The 25,800-nt window shown below is 43.8% G+C and overlaps 1 protein-coding gene across 2 annotated transcripts; it reads right to left on the reverse strand.

The window, feature by feature from the left end:
- Positions 1–1,146: 1,146 nt before the first annotated feature.
- Positions 1,147–25,639, reverse strand: RACGAP1 (Rac GTPase activating protein 1). 2 transcript variants are annotated; one of them, XM_074934804.1, is made up of 17 exons: positions 25,529–25,639; positions 20,232–20,320; positions 19,006–19,208; positions 17,708–17,844; positions 16,964–17,033; positions 15,293–15,346; positions 14,328–14,405; positions 13,869–13,986; positions 12,365–12,495; positions 11,209–11,373; positions 10,119–10,214; positions 9,640–9,838; positions 5,965–6,070; positions 5,622–5,754; positions 5,294–5,429; positions 3,970–4,078; positions 1,147–2,497 (listed from the first exon to the last, which is right to left on the reverse strand). In XM_074934804.1, exons 2-17 carry the CDS (start codon positions 20,314–20,316, stop codon positions 2,422–2,424), a joined length of 1,896 nt encoding a protein of 631 aa, XP_074790905.1. In that variant the 5' UTR covers positions 20,317–20,320; positions 25,529–25,639; the 3' UTR covers positions 1,147–2,421. The 2 variants fall into 2 exon arrangements, with proteins under 2 accessions (XP_074790905.1, XP_074790906.1); XM_074934805.1 differs by having other exon boundaries at positions 20,232–20,316; positions 25,529–25,592.
- Between the last annotated feature and the right edge of the window lie 161 nt (positions 25,640–25,800).

The following is a 25,800-nucleotide window of genomic DNA, read 5'->3' on the forward strand; positions in this document are numbered from 1 at the left end:
AGAGTGGATTGCTTACCCATAAAAGGCCATCTCCCCTCCTTTCTTTTAGTTCAAGATGGCATCTGCTTCTTTAGTATGATAGCATTTGTAATTATGTCATCCCAATCTCAAGTGACTCAAGCAGAACTCATTGTGTCATGCATTCTATCAGACTTTATGAAGCCCTGAAAGGCACACTTGCCCAATTCTCGATCCTCCCTTCATCTCTAGGAAAATCTAAATAATCTATACCTAAGTTCCCTCTAAACTGCATGGTCGCATGGCTGCGCAGCTGCCTATTAAGCCCTGTGCAGGGGCTCATGGCTACAGCAGGGAGAGGCGCCTCTTCCCCAGCACAAACCTGCCCCGGACTTGCTGCAGCCAGGGGAGAGGCACGTCTCCCCCACCCCCAGCCCAGGTGCTGCTGCCAGGAGAGAGAGCTGGGTGGAGTCCTCTCTTCCAGCCATAGCCCCTAGCAGCCTGCATCCCAAACTCCTAGTCCCTGGCCCCACTCCAGAGCCTGCACCCCACAGCTGGAGCCCTCATGCCCCTGCACCCCAACCCTCTGCCCCAGCCCTGAGCCCCTCATCCCCAGCCCAGAGCCCTCACCCACCCACCCCCACACCAATCCTCTGCCCCAGCCCTGAGCCCCCTTCCCCCACTCGGCCCCCCACCACATGAATTTTGTTATGTGCACCAATACGGAGGTGACACATCACCTCCATATTGGTGCACATAAAATTCATTCCACACGAGTGGGAAAAGTTAGATGGAACACTAATCTGTACTAACACCACAGACTGGGCAAGAACAATTACCATTCGTGTTAAAACAGATCAGTAAGGATGGTCAGAAACTTAACCTGACACACAGATACCACACTGAAGTGTAGGAAAGCCTGTAATAGGCAATGGAGGGCAAGATGATCTCCTGACACTTACAAGATTGTAGGGGCCTCTCCCCTCACCTACAAGTCCATAGACTTCTCTTCTCCCTCAAGTTGTTACACCTGTTTATTTCTAACCTCTGCTGACTCAGAAAATCTATTTTCTTACCCACTTTCTTACTACAGTCATTGATCTATCGGATCACATCCTGGGCAGGCAAGGTAAAAATATTTGTTTCCTGGACTGTTGTGGCAGTATTTCAAAGGGGGTGGGTTTGCTGTGGGGGGCAGCAGCAGAAAGAAAGTAAGAGTGGAGAGAATCTCAGGCCTAGCATGAACTTTGGTCTGAAACATGCCATGTTAAACACACAAATGAGGGAAATGCATTAGCCAAAATACAAAGCAACCAGGGCCTCATTAGAAAACTGTTATTTTACTTTTTTCAGATATACCAACTGTACATGATTCTTATAGGCAGAAGTCAGTACAGTTCAGTTTCCAGGAACTTAACACAGAGAAGCAATGTTTAGAAGCATTGGTACATGTTTAACAAGTCTTCTGGTGCAACATTGGGCTAGGTAAATTAGCATCCCCTCTCATATCCTGGAATTTGGAAAACTGTCATTAACAAACATGTCCATCCCAAAAATCAAGAAGGGTAGTACAATTTTTAAAAGCACCCACAGTACTAATCCAATAATTCTTTGTGCTAGTATCTGCAGACAGTCTTATCTATAAAACTTTTCTTTACAGACAGCAGATATTTTTAATGTAGTTCTGCTGTATAAGTCATATACCAAGTGGCAATTCATTAAGAACAAACCAAACTCACTTTTGTAGAAGCCGAGGCCAAAATTACTGGCCTGTACTCAAGATAGATACAAACTTCAGTACCATATTTACAGGCTGAGCCACTTTATAGTACACAAATAAGTCTCAAGATTTATGGCAGGTTTAGGTGCGTTATGGAACACTGGTTTTTGTAATTTTTCACGTGGCCAAGTTTTAAGAGTTCTCACTTTCTAAAGTCACTGGCTTCACTAAAAATAGACTTGCAAAAGGAAGAACAAGTGTTCCTCAGCATTCACTGCTTCTCAATAGACAGGATTTGTACTCTTTCCCCAAAGGATTATGCTAGTTCTCCTGGAACAAGGTAGGATTACTGCTGGTGCAAAACGCTGCCTTATAGTTTTCAAAAAGTGTTTAAATGGAACTCCAATAAGGTGCTCTTAAACAGATGGAGGCCAGCTTCCCATTGAAAGATATATATTTTCCAAATTAAAACATTTTTGTGGCAATTTGCGCTAACATACTGACTAGATCTTGCCAGTTACTTTTCTTGCTAATGCTAGATGTAATATAGCACTAAATATTTAATAATACACATTGCACAATAAAACTCGATTAAAAATCTCAATTAAGCTAAAAACAAAAGTCATAAGATTACACCCTAGTAAACAGGCTGCTGAGAGTAGTGAAGGGCAGTTAGTCCTTTATTGTAGTCATGCATGTGTGGGCTGTAAACGTTATAAAAGGGCTGAAACTCCATGTCCATTTTACTTCAGCATAGGAGAGGCAAAGAAGTATCCCTGGCGTCCAAGGTTGGTTGCTGACTTGCTTTTGCTCCCAAATCTAAACAAACAGAAATGGTAAGGATCTGTTCTAAAGCAATAATTCCCAGCCCTGCCATTAGAGCACCTCCTTGTGATGGACTAGTGAATTAGCACCTCTACATGTACAGTGACATCTTTTTTCACCATTCTGTGCTTTTTTAACACTCCTTTTTGACTTTGATTTGTTTGTGGTCCCCCCTCCCTGCTCACGATGTCACATACTACTTATGATGCAGCTGCCTTTTGTTGGTTCCTAGAGTCTGAAGTACAGGCATTCGGTTTAACTTAGTGCCATGGAAGCTAGGGAGAGAAGCTTGGACCTGTACACATAAGCTGTCCCTCTGACCAGCTGCACTAAGAGCCACGGAGGAGCATGTTATGAAGTTTGCATTGAGGAAGGGCAGATCCAAGCCCCTGTAACTTTCTCAACCCCTTTAGTTCTCTGCCATATATTCTACCCCACCCATGGAGTAGTGCCCCTCGCCACCGCAGTAAGCAGTTGATTAGTCTCTTATAAAAAAACCCACCATCATAAATACAAAAGGGAAGGGTAACAACCTTTATGTATGCAGTAACATAAAATCCCTCCTGGTCAGGGGTACAGAATCACTTACCTGTAAGAGGTTAATCAGTTCAATTAACCTAGTTGGCACCTGACCAGAAGGACCAATGGGGAAAGAAGACACTTTCAAATGGGGGGGGGGGGGGGAGGAGGTTTTGTTTGTGCTCTCTGGTATATAAACACTCAAATATAGTGTATGATATTATTTGGACTGAGACAGTAGCTCAGATTGTCTACACTACCACTTTTGCCTGTATAACTTATGTCACTCAGGGGTGTGAAAAAAGCACCTCCCTGAACGACATATGTTACACCGACAGATGCGCTGGGGTGAACAGCTTCTCCTGCCAACATAGCTACCACCACTTGAGGTGCTGGTTTTTTTATGCTGACAGGAGAGCTCTCACCCATCGGCATAGAGCGGCTACACAATCGATCTTACAGCAGGTTTCAGAGTAACAGCCGTGTTAGTCTGTATTTGCAAAAAGAAAAGGAGTACTTGTGGCACCTTAGAGACTAACCAATTTATTTGAGCATAAGCTTTCGTGAGCTACAGCTCACTTCATCGGATGCATACTGTGTGCATCCGATGAAGTGAGCTGTAGCTCACGAAAGCTTATGCTCAAATAAATTGGTTAGTCTCTAAGGTGCCACAAGTACTCCTTTTCTTTTTGCAAATACAGACTAACACAGCTGTTACTCTGAAACCTGTCATTATGCAAGGCACTGCATTTAGCCGTATGGAGTGGAAATCTATCAACTGCATGAAAAAACCTGTACAGATACAGACAGACATCTTCCTTTCCAAATGCAAACAGATCTTACAGCAGTGCTGCTGCATTGGTACAGCTGTGCCACTGTAAGTTCTCTAGTGTAGACATGGCCGTAGCATTTGATTTTACTATCCCAAAGTACGCAGCGCCACTTACTTCGGGGTAGTCTTGCTGAGCGTAGATCGGACCTTCTGGGACAGGGAGCTAGACGAAGGAGTCTTTATCAGTTGCTGTTCTGGAGTAGTGAGGGGACCCAGCATGCTCACTTCCGACAGAGGAAACAAGAGTCATATTAGAACAGGTTTCAGAGAAGCAGCCGTGTTAGTCTGTATTCTCAAAAAGAAAAGGAGTACTTGTGGCACTTGGAGACTAACCAATTTGTTTGAGCATAAGCTTTCATGAGCTACAGCTGTAGCTCTGAGCTGTAGCTCACAAAAGCTTATGCTCAAATAAATTGGTTAGTCTCTAAGGTGCCACAAGTACTCCTTTTCATATTAGAACAGGCACACGATAACTCACATACAACGTTTCTTCTTAAACTAAGGTAATGGGATTATATTTTGCCCCGTTGACATACGGTAAATCAGGATAACTCTGCTGAAGTCCATGATGGGACTCCAGATTTACACAAGTGAAAACAGCAGAACTGGCCCAATATGTTCTATAAAAATAGAGAGGCTCAACAGCAAAGCTAAGTGAAGCAGGAGTCACTGCTTAGTACACGTACGTAAAAATGTGTTAGTCTTCCACTAGGTTTGCTGAAGTTTGAGAGAAGCTTGTCTTTCCTGTCATAAGCTACTTCCGACTCCATTCCCCCCAGAAATGCCCTGGTAACATCGCACCAATTGACAATGCCACAGCTAGATATTTAACTCTTTAAAGCTTCTTCGTAGCTTGACATTCAGACTTGCAGCACTGAAGGCAGCAGGTGTTACAGATGCTTGGTTATCACAGTGAATGGTTACAGTTAAGGCCTAGGCTGGGGACTAAGAGCAAAATGTTATGTCCTCACTGTGAAAAAGTAAGACTCCTCCTGAGGCTGGGAGGTGGGTAAAACGGACCAAAGAATGCCTGCTTTGAAATGCCATTAGAGAGATGAGATGGGTGAGATAATCTCTTGTTGGACCAACTTCTGTTAGTGAAAAAGACAAGCTTTCAAGCTACACTGTGTAGCTGGAAAGCTTCTCTTTCACCAGTTGGTCCAATAAAAGATATTACCTCACCCCACTTGTTTTTCTATTATCCTGGAACCAACATGGCTACAGCACTTGAAATGCCATATCAGCGATAAAGAGGCATGACCATCAGTATCAAAGGCTGTATGGTAACTAAGGTGGAAGAGTAGGAGGAGGAATTATGCAGTTTGGCAAGCCTGTTCCAACACAATCTAACAAAAGGCTTTGATCCGAGGTCATTGTTTTAGTTAGAGTGGATGTTTGACCATAGTTGAAGATCTGATAGAGCAACATTCCAGGGCTACCTTTAACATCTGGTGTTCGAGGAGTGGAATAGGCATTGGAGTTTTCAATTATATGCGCTGGGTCAATGTTTTCTTGCTCCACCATCATGAACTGGCTCCAGTATTCCACTGGCAGTGACAGCAGCCGCTCTACCACCTACAGAAATACACTTTAGCACACAATTCCCCACTGTACCAGAAACCTACAACTCATTCAGCATAAAAGTGGTATCAGATGGGCCAGAGGACAACAGCCCCCCAGGTGCCAGTATAATCAGATTCTTTAACAGGACACTTCATGTGTCTTACATCCACATTCTACCTCAAGGTGTCATTGCTAATCACCTACCTTGGGTTGTCGTTTAGTGTCCTGCAAGAGTGTCATGGGGTCAGGATCTGGCACAGCATGGGCAACTATTGTGGGACCAAAGACTTTGGACAGGTTGGTGATGTCCATTTTAGTGTCTGGGCTCTGAGCCACTCTAGACAAGAAAGAAAGAAAAAGAAAAGGACATTGAGTAAATTTTGTTCACAGATAGAAAGCCCTGATATGTAAGCTGATGTCAATTATATGTGAATTTGCAAACAGTCCCAGGTAAAGACTCCCCTGTCACTCAACCCCTGTAGAAACAGAACTACAGCATCATCTCTTTTTCCCCCATTTCCAGAACTCCTAACCTGGCTGAACCCACCTCTGAAGATGAATCATGAGGAAAGCGAGTGTGTCTCTGTTAGCCTGAGGGAGTTCACCAACAGCCTGGTACATGGCAGCCACACTGTTGTCTTCATCCAGAATTTCTTTAAATAAAAAAAGAAAGCGATTAGAGAGGCCTATGGGACCATTTTCCTCAGACAGTAGTATGTTCCATCACAGTGCTGGAGAGTGTTAAGATTCTGGGTCCCATGCTCCTGAGTTCTAATTCTAACACTGATACTGTCTAACCTTGAGCAAGTCATTTAAACACCTGTGCCGTGGTTTCCTTGTCTAAAATGGGGCTAATACCAGTGTCTCAGAGGTTTTGTGTTATGAGGCTTAATGTGTGTAAAATGCTTTGAAATCCTCTGGTGAACAGCACTGTATTGTGATCTCTCTGTTGGACACTGATTTCAAAGATTTTCTGTACAAATGTTAGAATAGCTTCAAGACTGCACTAAACTTGTGCACCATTCCTGCACAGGATACTGACTACCAGGACTATTGATTAGTTCCAAAAATCAAAACATGGAATTATTTAAGGATTAATCTAAAAATATGGGATCTAGAGAGTGAGTATCCACCTAATGTTAGCAGCCTACATGATAAAATCCACAGAATGAGATAGCTGCAGCAGCAAGGCAGATTACTGATCAGAGAAAGTTTGTCAAAGACCTGGATGAGATACTTCACTAACACCAGGCAGGGTTGTAGAGGTAGATCTGCAGTAGGATGGAAGATCAGGGCAGGCAGGGCAGAAAAGGTGGGGGAGTAGCACTGTATGTAAGGGAGCAGTATGACTGCTCAGAGCTCCGGTACGAAACTGCAGAAAAACCTGAGTGTCTCTAGATTAAGTTTAGAAGTGTGAGCAACAAGAGTGATGTAGTGGTAGGAGTCTGCTATAGACCACTGGATCAGGGGGATGAGGTGGATGAGGCTTTCTTCCGGCAACTCGCAGAAGCTACTAGATCCCACGCCCTGGTTCTCATGGGTGACTTTAATTTTCCTGATATTTGCTGGGAGAGCAATACAGCGGTGCATATACAATCCAGGAAGTTTTTGGAAAGCGTTTAGGGGACAATTTCCTGGTGCAAGTGCTAGACGAACCAACTAGGGGGGGAGCTTTTCTTGACCTCCTGCTCACAAACAGGGAAGAATTAGTGGGGGAAGCAAAAGTGGATGGGAATCTGGGAGGCAGTGACCATGAGATGGTCGAGTTCAGGATCCTGACACAGGGAAGAAAGGTAAGCAGCAGGATACGGACCCTGGACTTCAGGAAAGCAGACTTTGACTCCCTCAAGGAGCAGATGGGTAAGATCCCCTGGGGGACTAACATGAAGGGGAAAGGAGTCCAGGAGAGCTGGCTGTATTTCAAGGAATCCCTGTTGAGGTTACAGGGACAAACCATCCCGATGAGTCGAAAGAATAGTAAATATGGCAGGCGACCAGCTTGGCTTAATGGTGAAATCCTAGCAGATCTAAAACATAAAAAAGAAGCTTACAAGAAGTGGAAGATTGGACATATGACCAGGGAAGAGTATAAAAATATTGCTCGGGCATGTAGGAATGAAATCAGGAGGGCCAAATCGTACCTGGAGCTGCAGCTAGCAAGAGATGTCAAGAGTAACAAGAAGGGTTTCTTCAGGTATGTTGGCAATAAGAAAGCCAAGGAAAGTGTGGGCCCCTTACTGAATGAGGGAGGCAACCTAGTGACAGAGGATGTGGAAAAAGCTAATGTGCTCAATGCTTTTTTTGCCTCTGTCTTCACTAACAAGGACAGCTCCCAGACTGCTGCGCTGGGCATCGCAACATGGGGAGTAGATGGCCAGCCCTCTGTGGAGAAAGAGGTGGTTAGGGACTATTTAGAAAAGCTGGACGTGCACAAGTCCATGGGGCCGGACGAGTTGCATCCGAGAGTGCTAAAGGAATTGGCGGATGTGATTGCAGAGCCATTGGCCATTATCTTTGAAAACTCGTGGCGAACGGGGGAAGTCCCAGATGACTGGAAAAAGGCTAATGTAGTGCCAATCTTTAAAAAAGGGAAGGAGGATGATCCTGGGAACTACAGGCCGGTCAGCCTCACCTCAGTCCCCGGAAAAATCATGGAGCAGGTCCTCAAGGAATCAATCCTGAAGCACTTAGACGAGAGTAAAGTGATCAGGAACAGTCAGCATGGATTCACCAAGGGAAGGTCATGCCTGACTAATCTAATCGCCTTCTATGATGAGATTACTGATTCTGTGGATGAAGGGAAAGCAGTGGATGTATTGTTTCTTGACTTTAGCAAAGCTTTTGACACTGTCTCCCACAGTATTCTTGTCAGCAAGTTAAAGAAGTATGGGCTGGATGAATGTACTATAAGGTGGGTAGAAAGTTGGCTAGATTGTCGGGCTCAATGGGTAGTGATCAATGGCTCCATGTCTAGTTGGCAGCCGGTGTCAAGTGGAGTGCCCCAGGGGTCGGTCCTGGGGCCGGTTTTGTTCAATAATTATACATATTATTATATATATCATATATATATATATATATATATATATATATATATATATATATATATATATATATATATATATATATCATATATAATGATACAATAATGATAATAATGATCTTCATAAATGATCTGGAGGATGGTGTGGATTGCACTCTTAGCAAATTTGCAGATGATACTAAACTGGGAGGAGTGGTAGATACGTTGGAGGGCAGAGATAGGATACAGAGGGACCTAGACAAATTGGAGGATTGGGCCAAAAGAAACCTGATGAGGTTCAATGAGGATAAGTGCAGGACCCTGCACTTAGGACGGAAGAACCCAATGCACAGCTACAGACTAGGGACCGAATGGCTAGGCAGCAGTTCTGCGGAAAAGGACCTAGGGGTTACAGTGGACGAGAAGCTGGATATGAGCCAACAGTGTGCCCTTGTTGCCAAGAAGGCCAATGGCATTTTGGGATGTATAAGTAGGGGCATAGCGAGCAGATCGAGGGATGTGATCGTTCCCCTCTATTCGACATTGGTGAGGCCTCATCTGGAGTACTGTGTCCAATTTTGGGCCCCACACTACAAGAAGGATGTGGATAAATTGGAGAGAGTCCAGCGAAGGGCAACAAAAATGATTAGGGGTCTGGAACACATGACTTATGAGGAGAGGCTGAGGGAACTGGGATTGTTTAGTCTGCAGAAGAGAAGAATGAGGGGGGATTTGATAGCTGCTTTCAACTACCTGAGAGGTGGTTCCAAAGAGGATGGTTCTAGACTATTCTCAGTGGTAGAAGATGACAGGACAAGGAGTAATGGTCTCAAGTTGCAGTGGGGGAGGTTTAGGTTGGATATTAGGAAAAACTTTGTCACTAGGAGGGTGGTGAAACACTGGAATGCGTTACCTAGGGAGGTGGTAGAATCTCCTTCCTTAGAAGTTTTTAAGGTCAGGCTTGACAAAGCCCTGGCTGGGATGATTTAATTGGGAATTGGTCCTGCTTTGAGCAGGGGGTTGGACTAGATGGCCTCCTGAGGTCCCTTCCAACCCTGATATTCTATGATTCTATGATCTCTTTACAGTATACTCAGTACTGCCAATACATTCATACCCGAGAAGGACTGCCAATTCAGATGGATCTGTCTGAGAATGTTCCCTCAGGCACGACAGCTGCCAATGGCATTTGGCTCGCCTCACCTGCTGCCTCCATAAAAGTTTTGTTTAGCCGGAATGTGAGAATGGGTTCCTTTAGGCTGCGCAGGAAGTCTTTAAGAAGGCCACAGATGGCATGGATATCATCCACTTTGCTGAGCAAGGGCACAGTCTTCCCTCGAAGGAACTTCTCTTTCAGCTCTTTCACTGTCCGGTCACAGCCAGAAATTCGGTATAGGCCTGTCTGTTAGAGAGCAATGCCTAAAGTCAGGACTTCACCTGCCCAAACATCTTGAGAAGGCAAAGTCTAGATTCTTCAGTAAAAGCAGTCTCCTGTCCCCATTGTAAACTGTGAGATCTCTGAGTAGGGACTGTAACTTGCTCATCATGACTCATGTATTGAACAGCACTGTGTACATCTACAGCATCATAAACAAGAGATCCTCAGGTTAACCAACTGTGGCTCTAATATCACAGCCAAATTCATTTCACTAGCACCCCCACTGATCTCAGGTGATTCTTACCTCACGTAGCCCCCGCTGCTCAATCTCATTCACACAATGAACTATAATGGAAGGAATCATTGGCGGAGTCATGGGCACAAAGTCCACCAGCGTCCCCTAAAAGAAGGAAGAGGCTGATTTTGCAACATTGACATTTACAAGCTTCAGGACACTGGAAGTGCTCAGGAGATACCATCAGATATAAGCTTAGGAATAGTCACTAGATTCTCATTCCCCAGACCCACAGAGGTAGGTGCCATGGGTACAAAGAGAGGACAAACACTATGTAGTCTGGTAGAGAGCTAAACAGTATCTACCCAGAAATCCTCCATACAACACATTCTTACTCTATAGGAAATGGAGAGCCAAGAACTGAGTTTCACTTAACTCCACAGGTGCAACATGTCTTACCATACACTAGAAGCTTGGGCAAAAGACTCCTGCTTCACAGGCCAGTGGAGAATGGACCACGCAGCAGATATGAAGGGAAAGGAGGGCAAGTAATATTAACATTTAATAAATCAGATACTCTGGCACCTATATATCAGGATCTTAAGTCCACTAGAAATGTCTAGACTGCATTCAGCTCTTTATAGCAAACGGAAGGACTACTACTGTGAGTGGCCAAAAAAGAGGGATCTAGCCTGAAACAAGCAGGAGACGCCTAAAGACAAGCTTAGCTGTGCCATCATTCACCAATCTGAAAACATCTTAAGGCTCCAATTTAAGCAAAATAACTTTGCCAATAACTTCAGTTGACAGATGAGGCTGCACTGGAAACACTGATACATGCAGAGCGAGAAATAGTTTGTGACCGCTTGCAAAATCAGAACAAAATGCCTCCACCACATACTTTCAGAACCACCACATACAATTCTCCTCCCTCCAAAAAACCCACATTCCTACTATTCTTGGCTTTATTTAACAGTCTCATTTATGTATTTCTATTAGATCTGTAATAAAGCAGACAATCCACATAATGCAGCAACAAGTTAACCAGTATATAAGATTCCTGGAGTCCTTAAGCAAGGTCTAGTTCTCACAAATGGGCATTAGCCCATTTGTTGTTGGCAGCTACAGGGTTTAAAGCTCATCTCACATAAAGCCATACCTCTCCAATTCTGACAGGAGTTCCTGTTAACGTTGGGATGCAGGGAAGGGGACAGCGGTCCCGACATTCTGGGTGAGTCACCACACGGCAGTCCCTGCACTTTAGGGACAGTTTCCCAAACTTTATCCGCTTTCCACATGGAACACATGACTCTGGTTTGATAACCTGGAAATAAAGAGCCTGTGTGTGAGGAAGTGGTAATAATGCAACAAAACAACAGATACAGTTTAGCTGCACAGGTATATTGAATGAGTGTCTTGTTCTATATTGATGGCAAAGCACAGATACCATCATGTCAAATTCGTAGAAAGAATAATGGGGTTGGAAGTTAAATAGGCCCTTGTCAATGGTTGGTGATTTTGCTTCTAGCAAACCCTGCTCCTTTATTTTACCTTCTTAGTTCCAGCCATCATGACATCTGTTACAGTCACTGGGACATGCATGAGAAGTTTAAACTCTGGATCTCAAGGGCTTAACTGTCAGCTGTTAAACTTCAGCATAGCAGTACAAGAGGTCTTTCACAGCAGAAACTAAAAGATATATGCCTGCCTACAGGGCAGTATCTAGGGGGGTGCAGGGCCCAAGACATTAGAAACTCGGAGCCTATCTGCCAGGGGGTGCTCCCCCCAACCCTGGCTCTGCCCAGGCCCCATCCCCACTCCACCCTTTCCCCCAAGGCCTCACCCCCACCCAATTCCACACACACACCCCCGAGCACGCTATGCCCTTGTTCCTCCCCCCTCAGCGCCTCCTGACACCATGAAACATCTGATCCGCGGCAGGCGGTGAGAGGGAGGTGGTGGTGGTGGTGCTGGAGGGAGGTGGAGGTTCTGGTAGGGGGGGTCCTCCACCCGCCCGCTCACCTCCTCACCACATTCACCTGCCTCTAGCCTCACCTCCCCACTTCACCCTGATTCGCCATACCCAAGGGACGGCTCTGCCTGCATATATTCCAGGGCATAGCTGAGGACTCCGGGTCAGAGCCCAGAGCTGAAACTGGCAACATCAGATTGATAACTGACACTGTGCACCAGCCTGCACTAAGAGGGATGTACAGCAGTAGGTCCAGTGAATCTCTTTCAGGACTGACTATAATCCACCCACAAGAGAACTGAAAGGGGAGAGCTGCTCAAGTTCCTACTGCCTGTACACATACCGTCTTTGATACAAATTCATGCAGCCTCATCCCCCCATTGCTCTGAGGAGTGTTAGATCCATCAGTTTCAGATCTGGGTTCCAGTTGCCTACTGCCCAAGCTCGAGTCACTATTCCAGGGCTGTAAACTGGCTGAAAAAAGAGAGAGAGAGATCTGTAGAATAATTTTCCAGTCTTCTGTTTTCAGTATAAAGACTATATAATGATTGAGACAAGTGTCCTGGAACCGGCAGGAGATTATTGTGAATGACAGAGATATCCATGGCCTAACAAGTACTACCAGTTGCACCTGGCATCTGTGTTATGCCAAAGGTAGTGCATCCAGCAGAGGCTGTTACAAGATACAACTGGCAATTAATGGTTAATTATGCAGTCTTGTGTTCCTTTCTATCTCACAGGCAATCACTCTTGCAGACATGCTTTCCAAAGCCAAACAAGAAGTATGGTGTATTAGTGTGTTAAAACTGAAAGCTTGCCATGTTACTTTTGAAAGCAATTAAAATCAGAGAATAAAGGGCAACAAGCTTCAATTATTATTGCCCAGGAGCAGCACATCTTGAGTTAACTGAGAGAATAAGCATTAATACAGGCACATAGTTCTTATATTGGATACACATTGAGTTACCTCTAATCACTCTAGTATACAAAACTTCGAGCTATTACTTTGCTTATGAATATATAAAAGCAATGCTAGAACCCCCCCCACTCCCTGCGTTGCATTGATCAGAATACCTCCACACAGAAGATTTATGAAAGAAGTTTTAGCGGTTAAAGTCATTTATTTGGAGACGGCCAGGAAGAGAAGGCTAAAAGCAAGAAGTTCAGCTTTTGTCTTTCAGTTTGATTTTCTCTGGGCTTGAAATAACTATGGTCTGTTTCAGAGGGTCTGAAAGGAAAATGCCCCCATGTTTAGTTTTTTCTTTTGCCTTGATCCCATTTAAAGATCCTTCTGTAACCCAACTTTCAAAGAGAGGTTTATTCTTTTTAAAGAACAAGCTAAATTTAGAGTTTCCCCAATAGCCAGGATTAGGACACCTGAGAGAGACTATTATTTGATTACTAGCTTTCAAGATACCAGTTTAATGCTAATTATAGGAGAAATGGGAAGCAGCAGGTGGAGGGAACAAAGATTTTCTTGGAATTTTGTTTCCATCCTCCTTACTTCATCCTCCTCTCCTAGATATTAACACTTACTAGCCCAGTTAGATTTAACAAATAAAGAGATGGCAGAGAAAAACTGTGTGCCTAGTTTATTTATTGTGAAGTTGGTCATTGTGAAGTGTGGTTCAGCAAACAAGTTCTGGTCTTTGCTGTTAACTTTACTAGTAGCCATTAAGATCCCTCAGACTACCCTTTTTCAAAATAACTTTTCAACATAATCACCCCCATTTCTATCACTGTCTGCAGAGACAGGCAAATAAAGATTCATGAGAATTAATGACCAGTAACAGCATTGTGCGTTAAAACCAGGATAAGGGACAGCCTGCAGACATACATGTACCTACCTGTCTTCCTCCGGCTTCTGAGATGATAAGGTATAGTCTGAATAGTGGAGATAGCTTCAATTGGGCCACCATCATTAGGGACCATAAGTGTCGTTTTTGCAACTATAGACTCGTTTCCCTGAAATGAAAGAGCTATATGATTAGTGATGGCAATATGATGTGGCAAGGGATATATAGCTTTTATTGGCCCCAGCAGATCAATTATATTGCATTAATGTGTACAACTTAACCAGATGTCTAATTTAATCTTGTGTCAAATGCCAGAGGTACAGAAAAGGAAGATAATTTCCAAATTATGTGACTGGCATTAGCAGTGACTCCATGAGATGCTGTCCTGTGAAACTGTTATACTAGCTCTAATTTCAAAAAGAGTATCCTACTGCATTTGGGGGCTACACAAATACAGCCACCTCTGACAACAGATTTTAGATGCACACAAACTCAGCTGGGTTTACATACCTGGTCCACTGTGGAGCCAATTGATCGGGTTTTTTTTAAAGGACCTGGAGGGCCTTCTATGAACTGTCTGGAAGAGCGCTGAAAAGAAAATGTGTGTTAAACAAGATTGGGGGTGTCAAACCTAGAGCATCACAATGCATTTCCTGAAGGTCTGGGGTAAATTCCATTGCAGTGTTTGCAGATATTGAAGTCCATAATGATTTCTATTTAGGAAGGATATGAAGACTTGTGAAATAAGGCAGCCTAACTGACCAGTAGAAATGATTTAGCACACATTCTTCCCAAGAACTGTGACTGGCCAACTCAGTGCTCTACCACCAAGACCTTCAGGGGAAGTAATTTTCCCCCTTCAACATGAGGAATGCTATTGGAAAACACGGAGCAAATACCAAATCCTCCCCCAATAAGACAGTCATCTCTTCTGATGGTTCAGTCCCCCTTCCCTACCCAACCCACATGCTGACTGCAGGGTAGTAGGACAAATCCTGAGCCCACTATTATAATGGAAACACCTAACTTTGATTTCCCCCTATTTCATGTTACCAGAATGATGCAGTAGATCCACCAAGAAGCTTCACTCCAAGTAACTTCCGCTTGTAAGCTACAGGTGAGACTAGAATGGGATGTGGAAATTCACTCCATCATCTCCAGCTGACAAGTGAAAGTTACTTCCAAAGCTTTCATCTGAATCCACACAATAGTGATGAATTTTTGGATGCAAAGAATTAAGGATTTATTCATCTAGATAGTCCAGTTCTATAAACTAAGTCAGAAGAAGCCTTCCATCTCTTGCCCATGGTGCAGATTAGAGTGCATTTCTGGGTGGTCTGATCTGACTAAGCTTGGACAGTGACCACCAGATCAGAGTGTCTATTATAATAGCTGAACTACCACATGTAGCCACAGTGCTACCTATGGTTAATCCTGACTGCTCCAACCACTTAACAGGAAAGAATGTAACATACCCGTTTCTCTCTTTTCTTCAGTCTGACAGCCTTCACCAAAGAGGAATCCCAATCCTATAGGTAGGACAAAGTATTGTTAGCATACTGCAAATATCTTTCAGACTTTAGCCATGTCTTTCATTAAACCAATTTTAAAGAACGGTGGAGCAGCGAGCTTAGGACAAATATAATACAGGTTCATCTTATCATCCAGTTATGAATCTAGTGTTTCCTCTGGCTCCATTTGTGATTTCTGAAGGGTTATAACCAGGGAAGTCAGCTTCCCTGCAGTTCCCTCACCTCTGTGCTCATTAAGATTCTGATAGCAGGGATAGAAACAGAGGTTCAGAATTCTCACTGGCCTCTACTACCTCCTCCACCCCTCATTAGTCATTTCTTACACTCACTGCTCCCTTTAAATTTCATACTGGAATTACTAAGGCTCAGCCAGAAGGGACCATCATGATCCTCTAGTCTGACCTCCTGCACATTGCAGGCCACCCATTCCTGTAATGGGCCCCTAGCCTCAGGCTCAGTTACTGAAGTCCCTAAATCATCTTTTAAAGCCTTCAAGTTACAGAGAATCCACCATTTACACTAGTTTAAACCTGCAAGTGATCACTGCCCCCACGCTACAGACTAGCAGGGGTGGCCAACCTGTGGCTCCGGAGCCACATGCGGCTCTTCAGAAGTTAATATGCAACTCCTTGTATAGGCACCAACTCCGGGCTGGAGCTACAGACACCAGCTTTCCAATGTGCCAGGGGGTGCTCACTGCTCAACCCCTGGCTCTGCCACAGGCCCTGCTCCCACTCCACCCCTTCCCTTGAGCCTGCCATGCCCTCGCTCCTCCCCCTCCGAGCCTCCTGCACATCATGAAACAGCTGATCAGGAGGTGCGGGGAGGGCGCTGATTGGTGGGGTTGCCAGTGGGCAGGTTGCTGATGGGGGGGGGAGGAGACATGGGACGGGACACTTCCAAAGCTTGGTGGTAGAGCACTGAAATGTGGGGGGGCTGCGGACATATTACTGTGGCTCTTTGGTACATTGGTAAATTCTGGCTCCTTCTCAGGCTCAGGTTGGCCACCCCTGCTACAGAGGAAAGTGAAACCCCCCCAGGGTCTCTGCCAATCTGACCCAGGTGAAAATTCCTTCCCAACCCCAAATATGGCAGTTAGACGCTGAGCACGTAGGCAAGACACACCAGCCAGACACCTGCGAAAGAATTCTTTGCAGTAACTCAGAGGCCTCCCTATCTAGTATCCTATTACCAGCCATTGGAGATATATGCTGCTAGCAGTTGCAGATCACTACATACCAGTGTAGGCTATCTCATCATACCATTCCCTCCATAAACTTAACAAACTTTGTCTTGAAGCCTGTTAGGATTTTTTGCCATTCCACACCAGACGTGAATCCCTAGTTATAACATCACAGTACTCGGTTTCTGTAGACAGAATGGTAACTAGAGACTAGAAACCTGATCTTGTGGTATCACACCCCCCCACACTGATTAGAACGCTAAATTAGAACACTCATATCATAGGTCTGTAAGGAGAATCAACATATAAGGACACTATTTAACTTTGCTTAGCAGTGCAGTGTTTTTATGGTTGATATTGCAAGACAATGAGCTGCTGAAACAATATGGAGAGTAAAGACAGATAATTCTCAATGTTTGGAGTTACATTACCAGTGACTCGTCAGTCTTGTCAAAGCTGATGTCTGATAGAATTGAGCCAGATTCATCTATTGTTGAAAGTCTAAGAAGTAAAGTAAAAAACCTATTAGTCTGTGGGTTTCACTTCCAGTTGACCTCATGATTCCAGGGCAAGTTTACTGACCAGGCAATAGCTATGTATTCCAGTTAGGAACAAGGCAAGACCTTGATGCTATGAATGTAGCACTAATGTAGTATAAACATAATAATGATTTTTGCAATCATTTTAGTGCCTCTTGAGCCCCCTTATTTCTACTATAAGGAATATTTCAGTGCCATTATATAAATCAGTGACATGACCTCATCTGGATCACTGTATTCAGTCTCAAAGGATATAGCAGAAATATATTTTTGTAATGATTTTGAGAGGATATCAAAAACTTGTAACTTGTAAATGCAATTACCTGCTTTAATTAGATTTAGTGAGAAATATGAAATTCTTATAGCTTTCGATAAGAACAGTTAAAGTTCCAAATTTTTCAAACTAAAATAATTTATGTTATGCATTAGATCACTTTGAGGAAGAGGTCATGTGAAAGATCCTGGAATACAGGATCACAGGAGAAAAAAGCTGATAGCTTTGGGGTATTGCAAAGGAAAAGTCAAAAATCTCTACCAAAGTCAAAGATTACTGTAAATCTAGGGAGCAGATATCCAAGAGTAAGTATTTGTGCTAATCAGTTGTTTCCCTTATGGTCAAGTTGCTACCTTCCCTACCTTCTGTTCCCAGAACCTCCAGTGGAAAGGTGAGGCCTGTTAAGGAAGGCCAGGGCAGATTTCTGTTCTTCACTTAGCTGAATGCTTCCAGATGCATCACACATCAGTAGCTCCCGAATCAGTTGGATCTGCCGCTCCTGTAAAGCGGAAAACATCAGCTGTAGCTAGGGGAGAAAGCTTCACTTCAGATTTATGGGAGACAGGCAGACCATAAGACATTTAATACAGCTAATGCAGGTAGGCTTTGAGGAAGTTTGCTACTCCAACACCATATTAAAAGCCCATAAAGCAGAAACTGGTGTCATAGCTTCCAACAGGTAACAAACTCAATTTAAAGTAGCAGCAGTGAGATTCTTCTGAATTAAATCGCTATTCAAATGAAGGCTATACTCTCTTGCAATAGAAAACAATTTATTGAGGTCTTATTAGGTGCCAGTTATTGTCTTCATAAATCCAAGTAGCTTAGACCTTTTTAGACTGCTGAGAAACGCACAAAAGAATTATAGAGTTGAACAATTCCAGTCTGCTGAGGAAACCAATATGGAATCTTCCAAACAATACATTAGGATGAATTAAACTCCATATTAATCTTGCCAATATGCTTCAATTCCTACCTGCAGGGTTATAAATGTCTATAGTTACTAAACCCTAAAGAGCTGGAGAGACACTACAGCAAAAGGCCTCACAGAAAGTCACAAGATTCCCAAAAGAACTTCCTGAAATTTGTTGATGTCTCACAATGCTGCAGTGACGCAAGTAGTCATGGTTTTGTGGCTCTCTGCAAATCCATGTAATATAGAATTTCTCTTCATTCCTGCCTCACACATGCCATTGGTGGGAGGCTGCCTATGTCCTCTCTACCTGAGACCAGGAGAGTGAAAAGAGTTCCTATCAGGCTCATTAAACTCCCAGAAGAGCTGCATGTAGCTTTGAAGCTACAAAGTGAACTCAAGCAGTCAGAACCACACTGAACACTCCTAATACTCTAATCAGATGAAGGTGCTTCATGTGCCATTTCCTATTGCCCAGTGTCATTAAAATCAGTGGAGTCTTCCATTTTGTTATATTTGAAGGTGATGGTACCATGGAAAACATGTATAGCTATTAAATATAGTACAGGAATTAATATTTTTGTGCCAACACATTTAGGTACATAGAGGGCTCTTTTGTAACTTTCCACATCCTTCTCTGAGTGGACTTATCTATAGCATGGAAACACTCATTTAAGTGAACCTCTATGGAATTAAGGCAAAGCCTGTTCCACACACAAGTCACATCACAGGTAACATGATACCCACCAGCTTCTCACAGTCTGCTTCAGCTCGCTGTCTTCGCTTGATCTCCACATCCACCTGATTGCGAGCATGTTTCAGCTTCACATCCAGTGCACTACACTCAGTTTCTGTTTTCATCAGAAGATCCTTGTACCTGGCCAGCTCATGATCTGCCTTCTGCCACTTCTTTCTGAACTCTTCAAAGTTCTTTGCCAACTGGATAAACTCTGAGAAGAGGACGCTTAGTCTTAACAGTGAATCAACTGTCTTAACAACTCTAGAATCAACCAGTCGATTGTTGGTGACCACTGGTCTAGCTGATGTCCCCAGCAGTTACATCAGTTCCCCATACCAGAATCATGGATTCCTGTTTTACTGGCCATCCAGTCTCTAGCATGTAATGTAGACTTCAATATAAGAGAGTCGCTCCCCAGGTTTCATATGTTATGCTATATCAGCTTAAAGAAAAAGATGACCTTCCTGGCAAGTTGTCATACGTCCGGCCAAAACTACTGCTATTAAAGTAACATGAAGACAGACTACATTATGGTCACAGCTTAGTACACCAGAAAGACTTTCAATAGCAGATTCAAATATAACTGCTGTAATATGCTCCAGTAGATGTAGATTAGTATTATGGATGTCCGGAGCTGCAACTACATTCAGCTAGATAATTTTACTTTCAAATCAATATTTGTATAAAGCCAATTTCCTTTAGCTGTTTCACACTGCCCTAAGGGGAATATAAATGTTCCACCCTGCAAAGCTACAGCAAGAAGAGATTTCACAAGTTTGCCTTCAGCCAGTGTTTTCCCCCCTGCTATTTATGGAAGCAGTTAGTCCCAGACAGTGTAAACTCTCCTTGGGCCCATGTCGAAGAAAGTTAACTATTGGGCCCCCCCTAAGGTTTTCACCCCCTCCTTTGGTACTAATTAGCTTACTCTCCACACACACGCACACGCGCACACACCTTACAAACCTTGTAAACTCCAACTTTGAAATTCTGTGTGCAAGAAAATCAGGATGCTACAGCATGATGCATTCCTTCCAGAAGTTCAGCTGGTCACTTCAAGCATCCAGTCAGAGCAAATGAACCAAGTTTGCTCCCAAATCTATGTACCTGGAAGAGCACCACTACCTACAAAGCCATCAGTGGGCTCTTTAGTACTCGGGGCTGAAGTTGAAATGAGCTAGTAGTTGTCTATTCTTACATTGAACAACATACATGAGTTAACTGTGACTTGACTTACGGTATTCATTTCCTTCATTTAGAAATTCTGACTGGTGCATGAGTTGATCAAACAGATTCCGTAAATTCAGCATTGCAGTCTCCATCTTCCTGCCAAGAAATGAAAAGAGTTAAAGTGATCTATCCAGGTTTTTCCACTCCTCCAGACACAGGAGTCATTCATTGCCAGCCTAAGAGAAACCTGTGCTCTAAAGTCTCTGACTTAACATTTGTAGCCAAATACAAAAGTCTCTCAAGAATGCAGTTTCAAACAGCTGTATGTTTCTGATCTTATTCCTTGAAGAAAAGGTCTTCAAGTGTCCCCATAAATTGAAGATGGTCGAGACAGCTTTGTACAGAACCACTACATTTCCCCCATACACACCCCCACAAACACTCCAATGCTTCAGATAACTTGCAATATACTGTAGGGCCTCATACCCCCAACAAGACAATCAGGGATTTCCTGCCAATTTATAATTTTGAAGGTATACAAAATGTTCCAATTCCGGACTAGGAAGAATATAACTCTTCAAAGGACACCATTATCCATACAGTTTCAGAGCTACATACATAAAAAATTAAACAAATGTCCTTGGGAGATCTTTGGGTAGATTTGGATTTTGCTTCATTTTTTAAATTACTGTTCTTATTGAAAAGATCTTTTAAAATGATGGCCATGGCAGTACCAGTTACATCACAGGAATGATCAAGACAGAAATTGCTAGCTCAGCAGTGCAGAAATTACTTCTCTAATGCAGGTTTCTGTTGGAATGCTTATGAGAACTCTGGCTAATATGTTAATACCAAGTACAGGCAGATGATTACATTGTAATATGTCCTGGCATCCAAGCTACACAACACACCACCTCCACAATTAGAAGGGTAAAAGCAGTTTACATATAAAGCACTGTGAACAGGCATGCTTTAATTCCATTCGGCAGGGAAAATTCAAACTCTTTAGAGACCTGCTGATGCCTCAGAAGAAAAATTCTACTGCAAGAATGTTATTCTATATTTCTGTTCTTTCACTCTACACTCTTCATTAGTAGGGACACCTAAAAGAAAGGGGGACATCAGTTTTTAAATGTTCATATGTTCTCCTGCTTAATTCTGTTCATTTCACCATGACTGATGTCAAACCGGTGTTACAGTGCAGAAAAGCCTTATTAGCAAGTAATCTTTAGTTACAGGAGTAAGGCTTTGCAAGGACTGGACCTCGATTACGAGTTCAGATACCAAACCAGCATCAGAAGCAGATGAATCCTCAGATCTAATTTTCATGAAAATGTTCTTAGTAAGGGTAAGGGAAGAGCGTAATATGATAGCAGAATTGTTTTGAAATGCTTTCCAGTGGACTGATTCTCATAACCATATTCCTGGACTTCAGCAAGGCTTTTGACACAGTGCCACATGACATTCTGATAAGTAAGCTGGAAAAATGCAGGCTCAGTGGAACTACCATTAAGTGGCTACATAATTGGTTAAACAACCACAATCAAGGAGTAACTATTGATGGAATTGTGTCAGATTGAAGGGAGGTCTCCAGCGAGGTTCCACAGAGATTTGTTCTGGGTCTGGTGTTGTTCAGCATCTTTATTCATGTTTTGGATGTAGGAATACAGAGCATACTGATCAAATTTGCATATGTCACAAAGCTGGAGAGGTTAACAGCATTTTGGAAGATACAGCTAAAGTTCAGAGTAATCTTGATAAATTGGAGAACTGGGCTATTGACAACAAAATGAAATTCAACAAAGATAAATGTAAGGTGTTACGCTTAGGGAAGAAAAACAAATGCACAAATAGAGAATGGGGGATAACTGACATGGCGGCAGCACTGCTGAAAAGGATCTGGGAGTTATGATGGATCACAACCTCAACACAAGTCACTAATGCAATGCTGTTGCATAAAAAGAAAATGCAATTTTAGGTTGCAACAACAGAAGCACAGCATGCAAGTCACAGGAGGTGATAGTACCACTGTACTCAGCGCTGGTTAGGCCTCAGCTGGAGTACAGCGTCCAGTTTTGGTCTTTATAGAAAGGATATAGAGAAACTGGAGAGGATCCAGAGGCGAGTGACAAAGATGATCAAAGGGATGGGATGCAAGCCATATGAGCAAAGGCTGAAGGAACTGAGTATGTTTAATCTGAAAAAGAGGAGACTGGGGAGACATGATAGTGGTCTTCAGATATTTGAAAGGCTGCCATAAAAAAAAGATGGAGAAAAATTCTATCTTGCCACAGACAGGACAAGAGGTGATAGGTTCAAACTACAGCATAGCAGATTTAGCTGAAAATTTAGGATTAAAACTGTAAGAGCAATAGGACAATGGAACAGACTGCCTAGGGAGGTTGTGGAAGCTCTTTCACTGGAGGTTTTCAAAAGGAATCTGGATAGCTATCTGTGTTGGATGCTTTAGACACAACAAAATTCAGCATCTTGGCAGGGGGTTAGACTAGACCTGAACTCTTTGGTTCCATATCCAAAATGATATGCCTCTTAAGAATCAAGCACTAACCAAGAAACTGTCTACAGCAATCTCATTACACCAATAAAGAGCACTAGTGGGTTAAATGTCCTTCGAATCACTTCAGCAGCAGTTCTTTTTATGGGTTCTTAATGGGCAAGTCTCCTGTGGTTATAAAAATAAGCGTAAGAAAAAAATTGAGTACAATTTTTTGTTACTTAAAAAATTTAGAATCAATCAGACATGACATCACTGGCTACACAACGGGTCCCTCCACATCAACCAACGGAAGTTGGAAAAAAATTCAAACAGGCTGCAGGCAGTAGTGCCAGCTCCTCTATTGGGAATCCAAAGACCTTTCTCCCCCCACTATCCATTTAACTGAAATGCACACTTTACTATTCCCTCATCCCAAAGCAACTTTACAGACATAGGAAGCAGTACACCACCGCCAGTCATTCCTGTCCTTGGCTTTTTCCTCTGCTAAGCCCAACCTGGCTGTGTTCTTGCATACAACATCCTGCCATCTAGCTGGTGGTCAGACTCTAAGTCAGACTGACCTTAGTTGTGTTTGCTAATTTTCTTTGCCATCCTATCATCTGTTTGTCTTCTACAGGCTCCACACTTTACAGTGATACCATTTATTTATACCTCACCTGACATGTTGCTAGTCAGCCCTAAGAGAATCCTGGGATTCAGGTCCCCATGTTCCAAGGTTTATGTAATAGGATGTAGGTGGCAATTGTGTTTACTTACAGAAGTGAGCACTCTTGCAGCAGAAAATCATTACTGCATCACCAGCCAAACTGTGCCAGCTCTGCAGAACTATCTGAAACCTTCTTATTTAACTAAAAGTGTCTCAAGCACCTCTTGGAACTTTGCAGTCACCTCAATAGTTGGCAAGCCTCTCTCATATTTCTGCAGGTGAAGGATTGTTCTCAGTAGAGAAGGATTAACAACAAGTCCACCACTGGACGATGACATGGTATTTGAACATTCCTGTTCTCACCATGAGTGCTTAGTGCTTCACTGTACAGTTCTCTCACCAGTAACACTTATGGGACAACATAAAGGTATACTAGCAAGCCCTCCAGTACATCTATGAGAGCTGCATTCTTAAAGTGTAAATAGATACACCCATTCCACCATAAATAGAACCCTAACATAGTCTAAATCCTACTTTCCTTATTCACAAGAGCAGTCCCACTAAAAACAATGGGATTACCTCAAACAGCGAATACAACCCTGATTTACATAGGAATAGAGTACAGATGTCTAAGAAAGAAAGTTTGATTAAAATTTAACTGTTCCTCCCCCCACCCCCATAAAATTATTAACTTCAAGAGGTACAGTGTTTTTCAGCTGGTTAAATGCCTTTTACCTCAACACCTAAAAAGTATGTAGGCAGCAAGTACAGCTGCCTGGGCAGTAGCACTTAAAATCTACATTCACCAAGTTATTTTCTAAAGGTACAATAATCCAGGTTTAGAGAGGAATGAGTGAAGAATTTCAACCACTTAAAAATATAATAGACAATATGGGGTGAGAGAAGAGTCTGGAGAAGGCAAAATGCAAAACAACATTTTAGAAGGGTTGATACAGTGTATTTAAAGCATCAATCACCCAGGCACCTTCCTAAAATATGATATTTACAGTGCTTTCATTGAGATCCAGACCTAAACATGAGACAGGAGATGGAAGCCAAGCAGTCCTAAGGGGTCAAAATTAATTTTAGTTCTCTCACAGGCTCATTTCAAGGTAATCCATGTCCTTAAAACAAAATACCACAATGCTGGGCAACTCTTCTATTCCACAGTTAAAAGGGAGGTGCCTCTTCCAGACTATAAATCACTCTTTCTCTACACAAGGTAGAGATTCAAAAGGTCTAACTTAAGCCTTCTCATACATTTACAATGTCAATTGCAAAGATGCCTCTAAGTAAGAGGAGTGTATCTGAAAGAGTCATTAGGATATAAATCTCCTCACTGCATTTTACACTTTATGCATCCGATGAAGTGAGCTGTAGCTCACGAAAGCTTATGCGCAAATAAATTGGTTAGTCTCTAAGGTGCCACAAGTACTCCCTTTCTTTTTGCAAATACAGACTAACACGGCTGCTACTCTGAAACCTAGGATCCCACTGAAAGAGCTACAAGTTTATTTAAACCCAAGGATCTAACAGAATTTCAATTATGCCTCTAGACAAAAACACCCATGCAGGGGATCCTAAACATCCCGTTGACAGGTACAGGCTCACTCTGGGACGTCCAAAACACAACTGTCTTCCCCTACCAGGAATCCAGCAATGCCCACCACGCAAAGGGGCGTTCAACAGCAAGGCTCTCCCCAAACAGGACCCCGCCTGAGGACAGAGGCGGCTATTGTGGTCATGAGGCTCCCTGAGGTTAATCCACCATTGCCTGATGCGGGGAGGAAGGGTCAGTACAAAGAAGAGTCGAGTCAGGGCACGTTCCAGCTGCGTGGAAGGCATCGCCAGCACCCGGCATCGCCCTCCCGCCGCCAGGGCTTCCCGCCCCCTCGGGGCCGCGATACCACGGTGACGGGGCCTAGCCGTGCTGGGAGATGCCAGCATCAGAGCGCGCGGGGCTGCTCCGGCCAGCTCGGACCGGTTCCTGCCTGACGGGCACCGACCCCGAGTCTCGGAGGGGCAGTGCGGCGCGGCGGCCGGGGGGAAGGCCCGCCACCACGACACAGGGGAAGCCGATGGGGCGACCCCTCCCCACTAGCCTGGGGCTCACTCAGCGCGGGTACTCGCCCCCACAGCGTCAGCCGGGAGGGGCCCCATGCCCGCCAGACAGGGTGACCCCGGGAACCCCGCTACTCACCCTGGCCGCCTCACACGCTCGGGGCGGCGGTTCCTCACCAGCCGGCAGGCGCTAACTGTAGTGCAACCACCCAGCTCCGCGCGGCAGCCTCGCCCTCTGATTTGAATCCTCACAGCTGGCGAATCACAGAAAGCTATCCGCTCCTTCTCTGCCACTCATTGGTTCCGCTTCTACACGTAGAACTGGCACGCTGAAGCTGACCTGAACACCATCTTTGTTGAGGGCCTAGCCTCCCGGCTCCACCCCCTGGTTTCTGAGAGCCGCAGGGCGGC

The sequence above is a fragment of the Natator depressus genome, chromosome 20 (genome assembly GCF_965152275.1).
Source record: "Natator depressus isolate rNatDep1 chromosome 20, rNatDep2.hap1, whole genome shotgun sequence".
Classification (NCBI taxonomy): Eukaryota; Metazoa; Chordata; order Testudines; family Cheloniidae; genus Natator; species Natator depressus.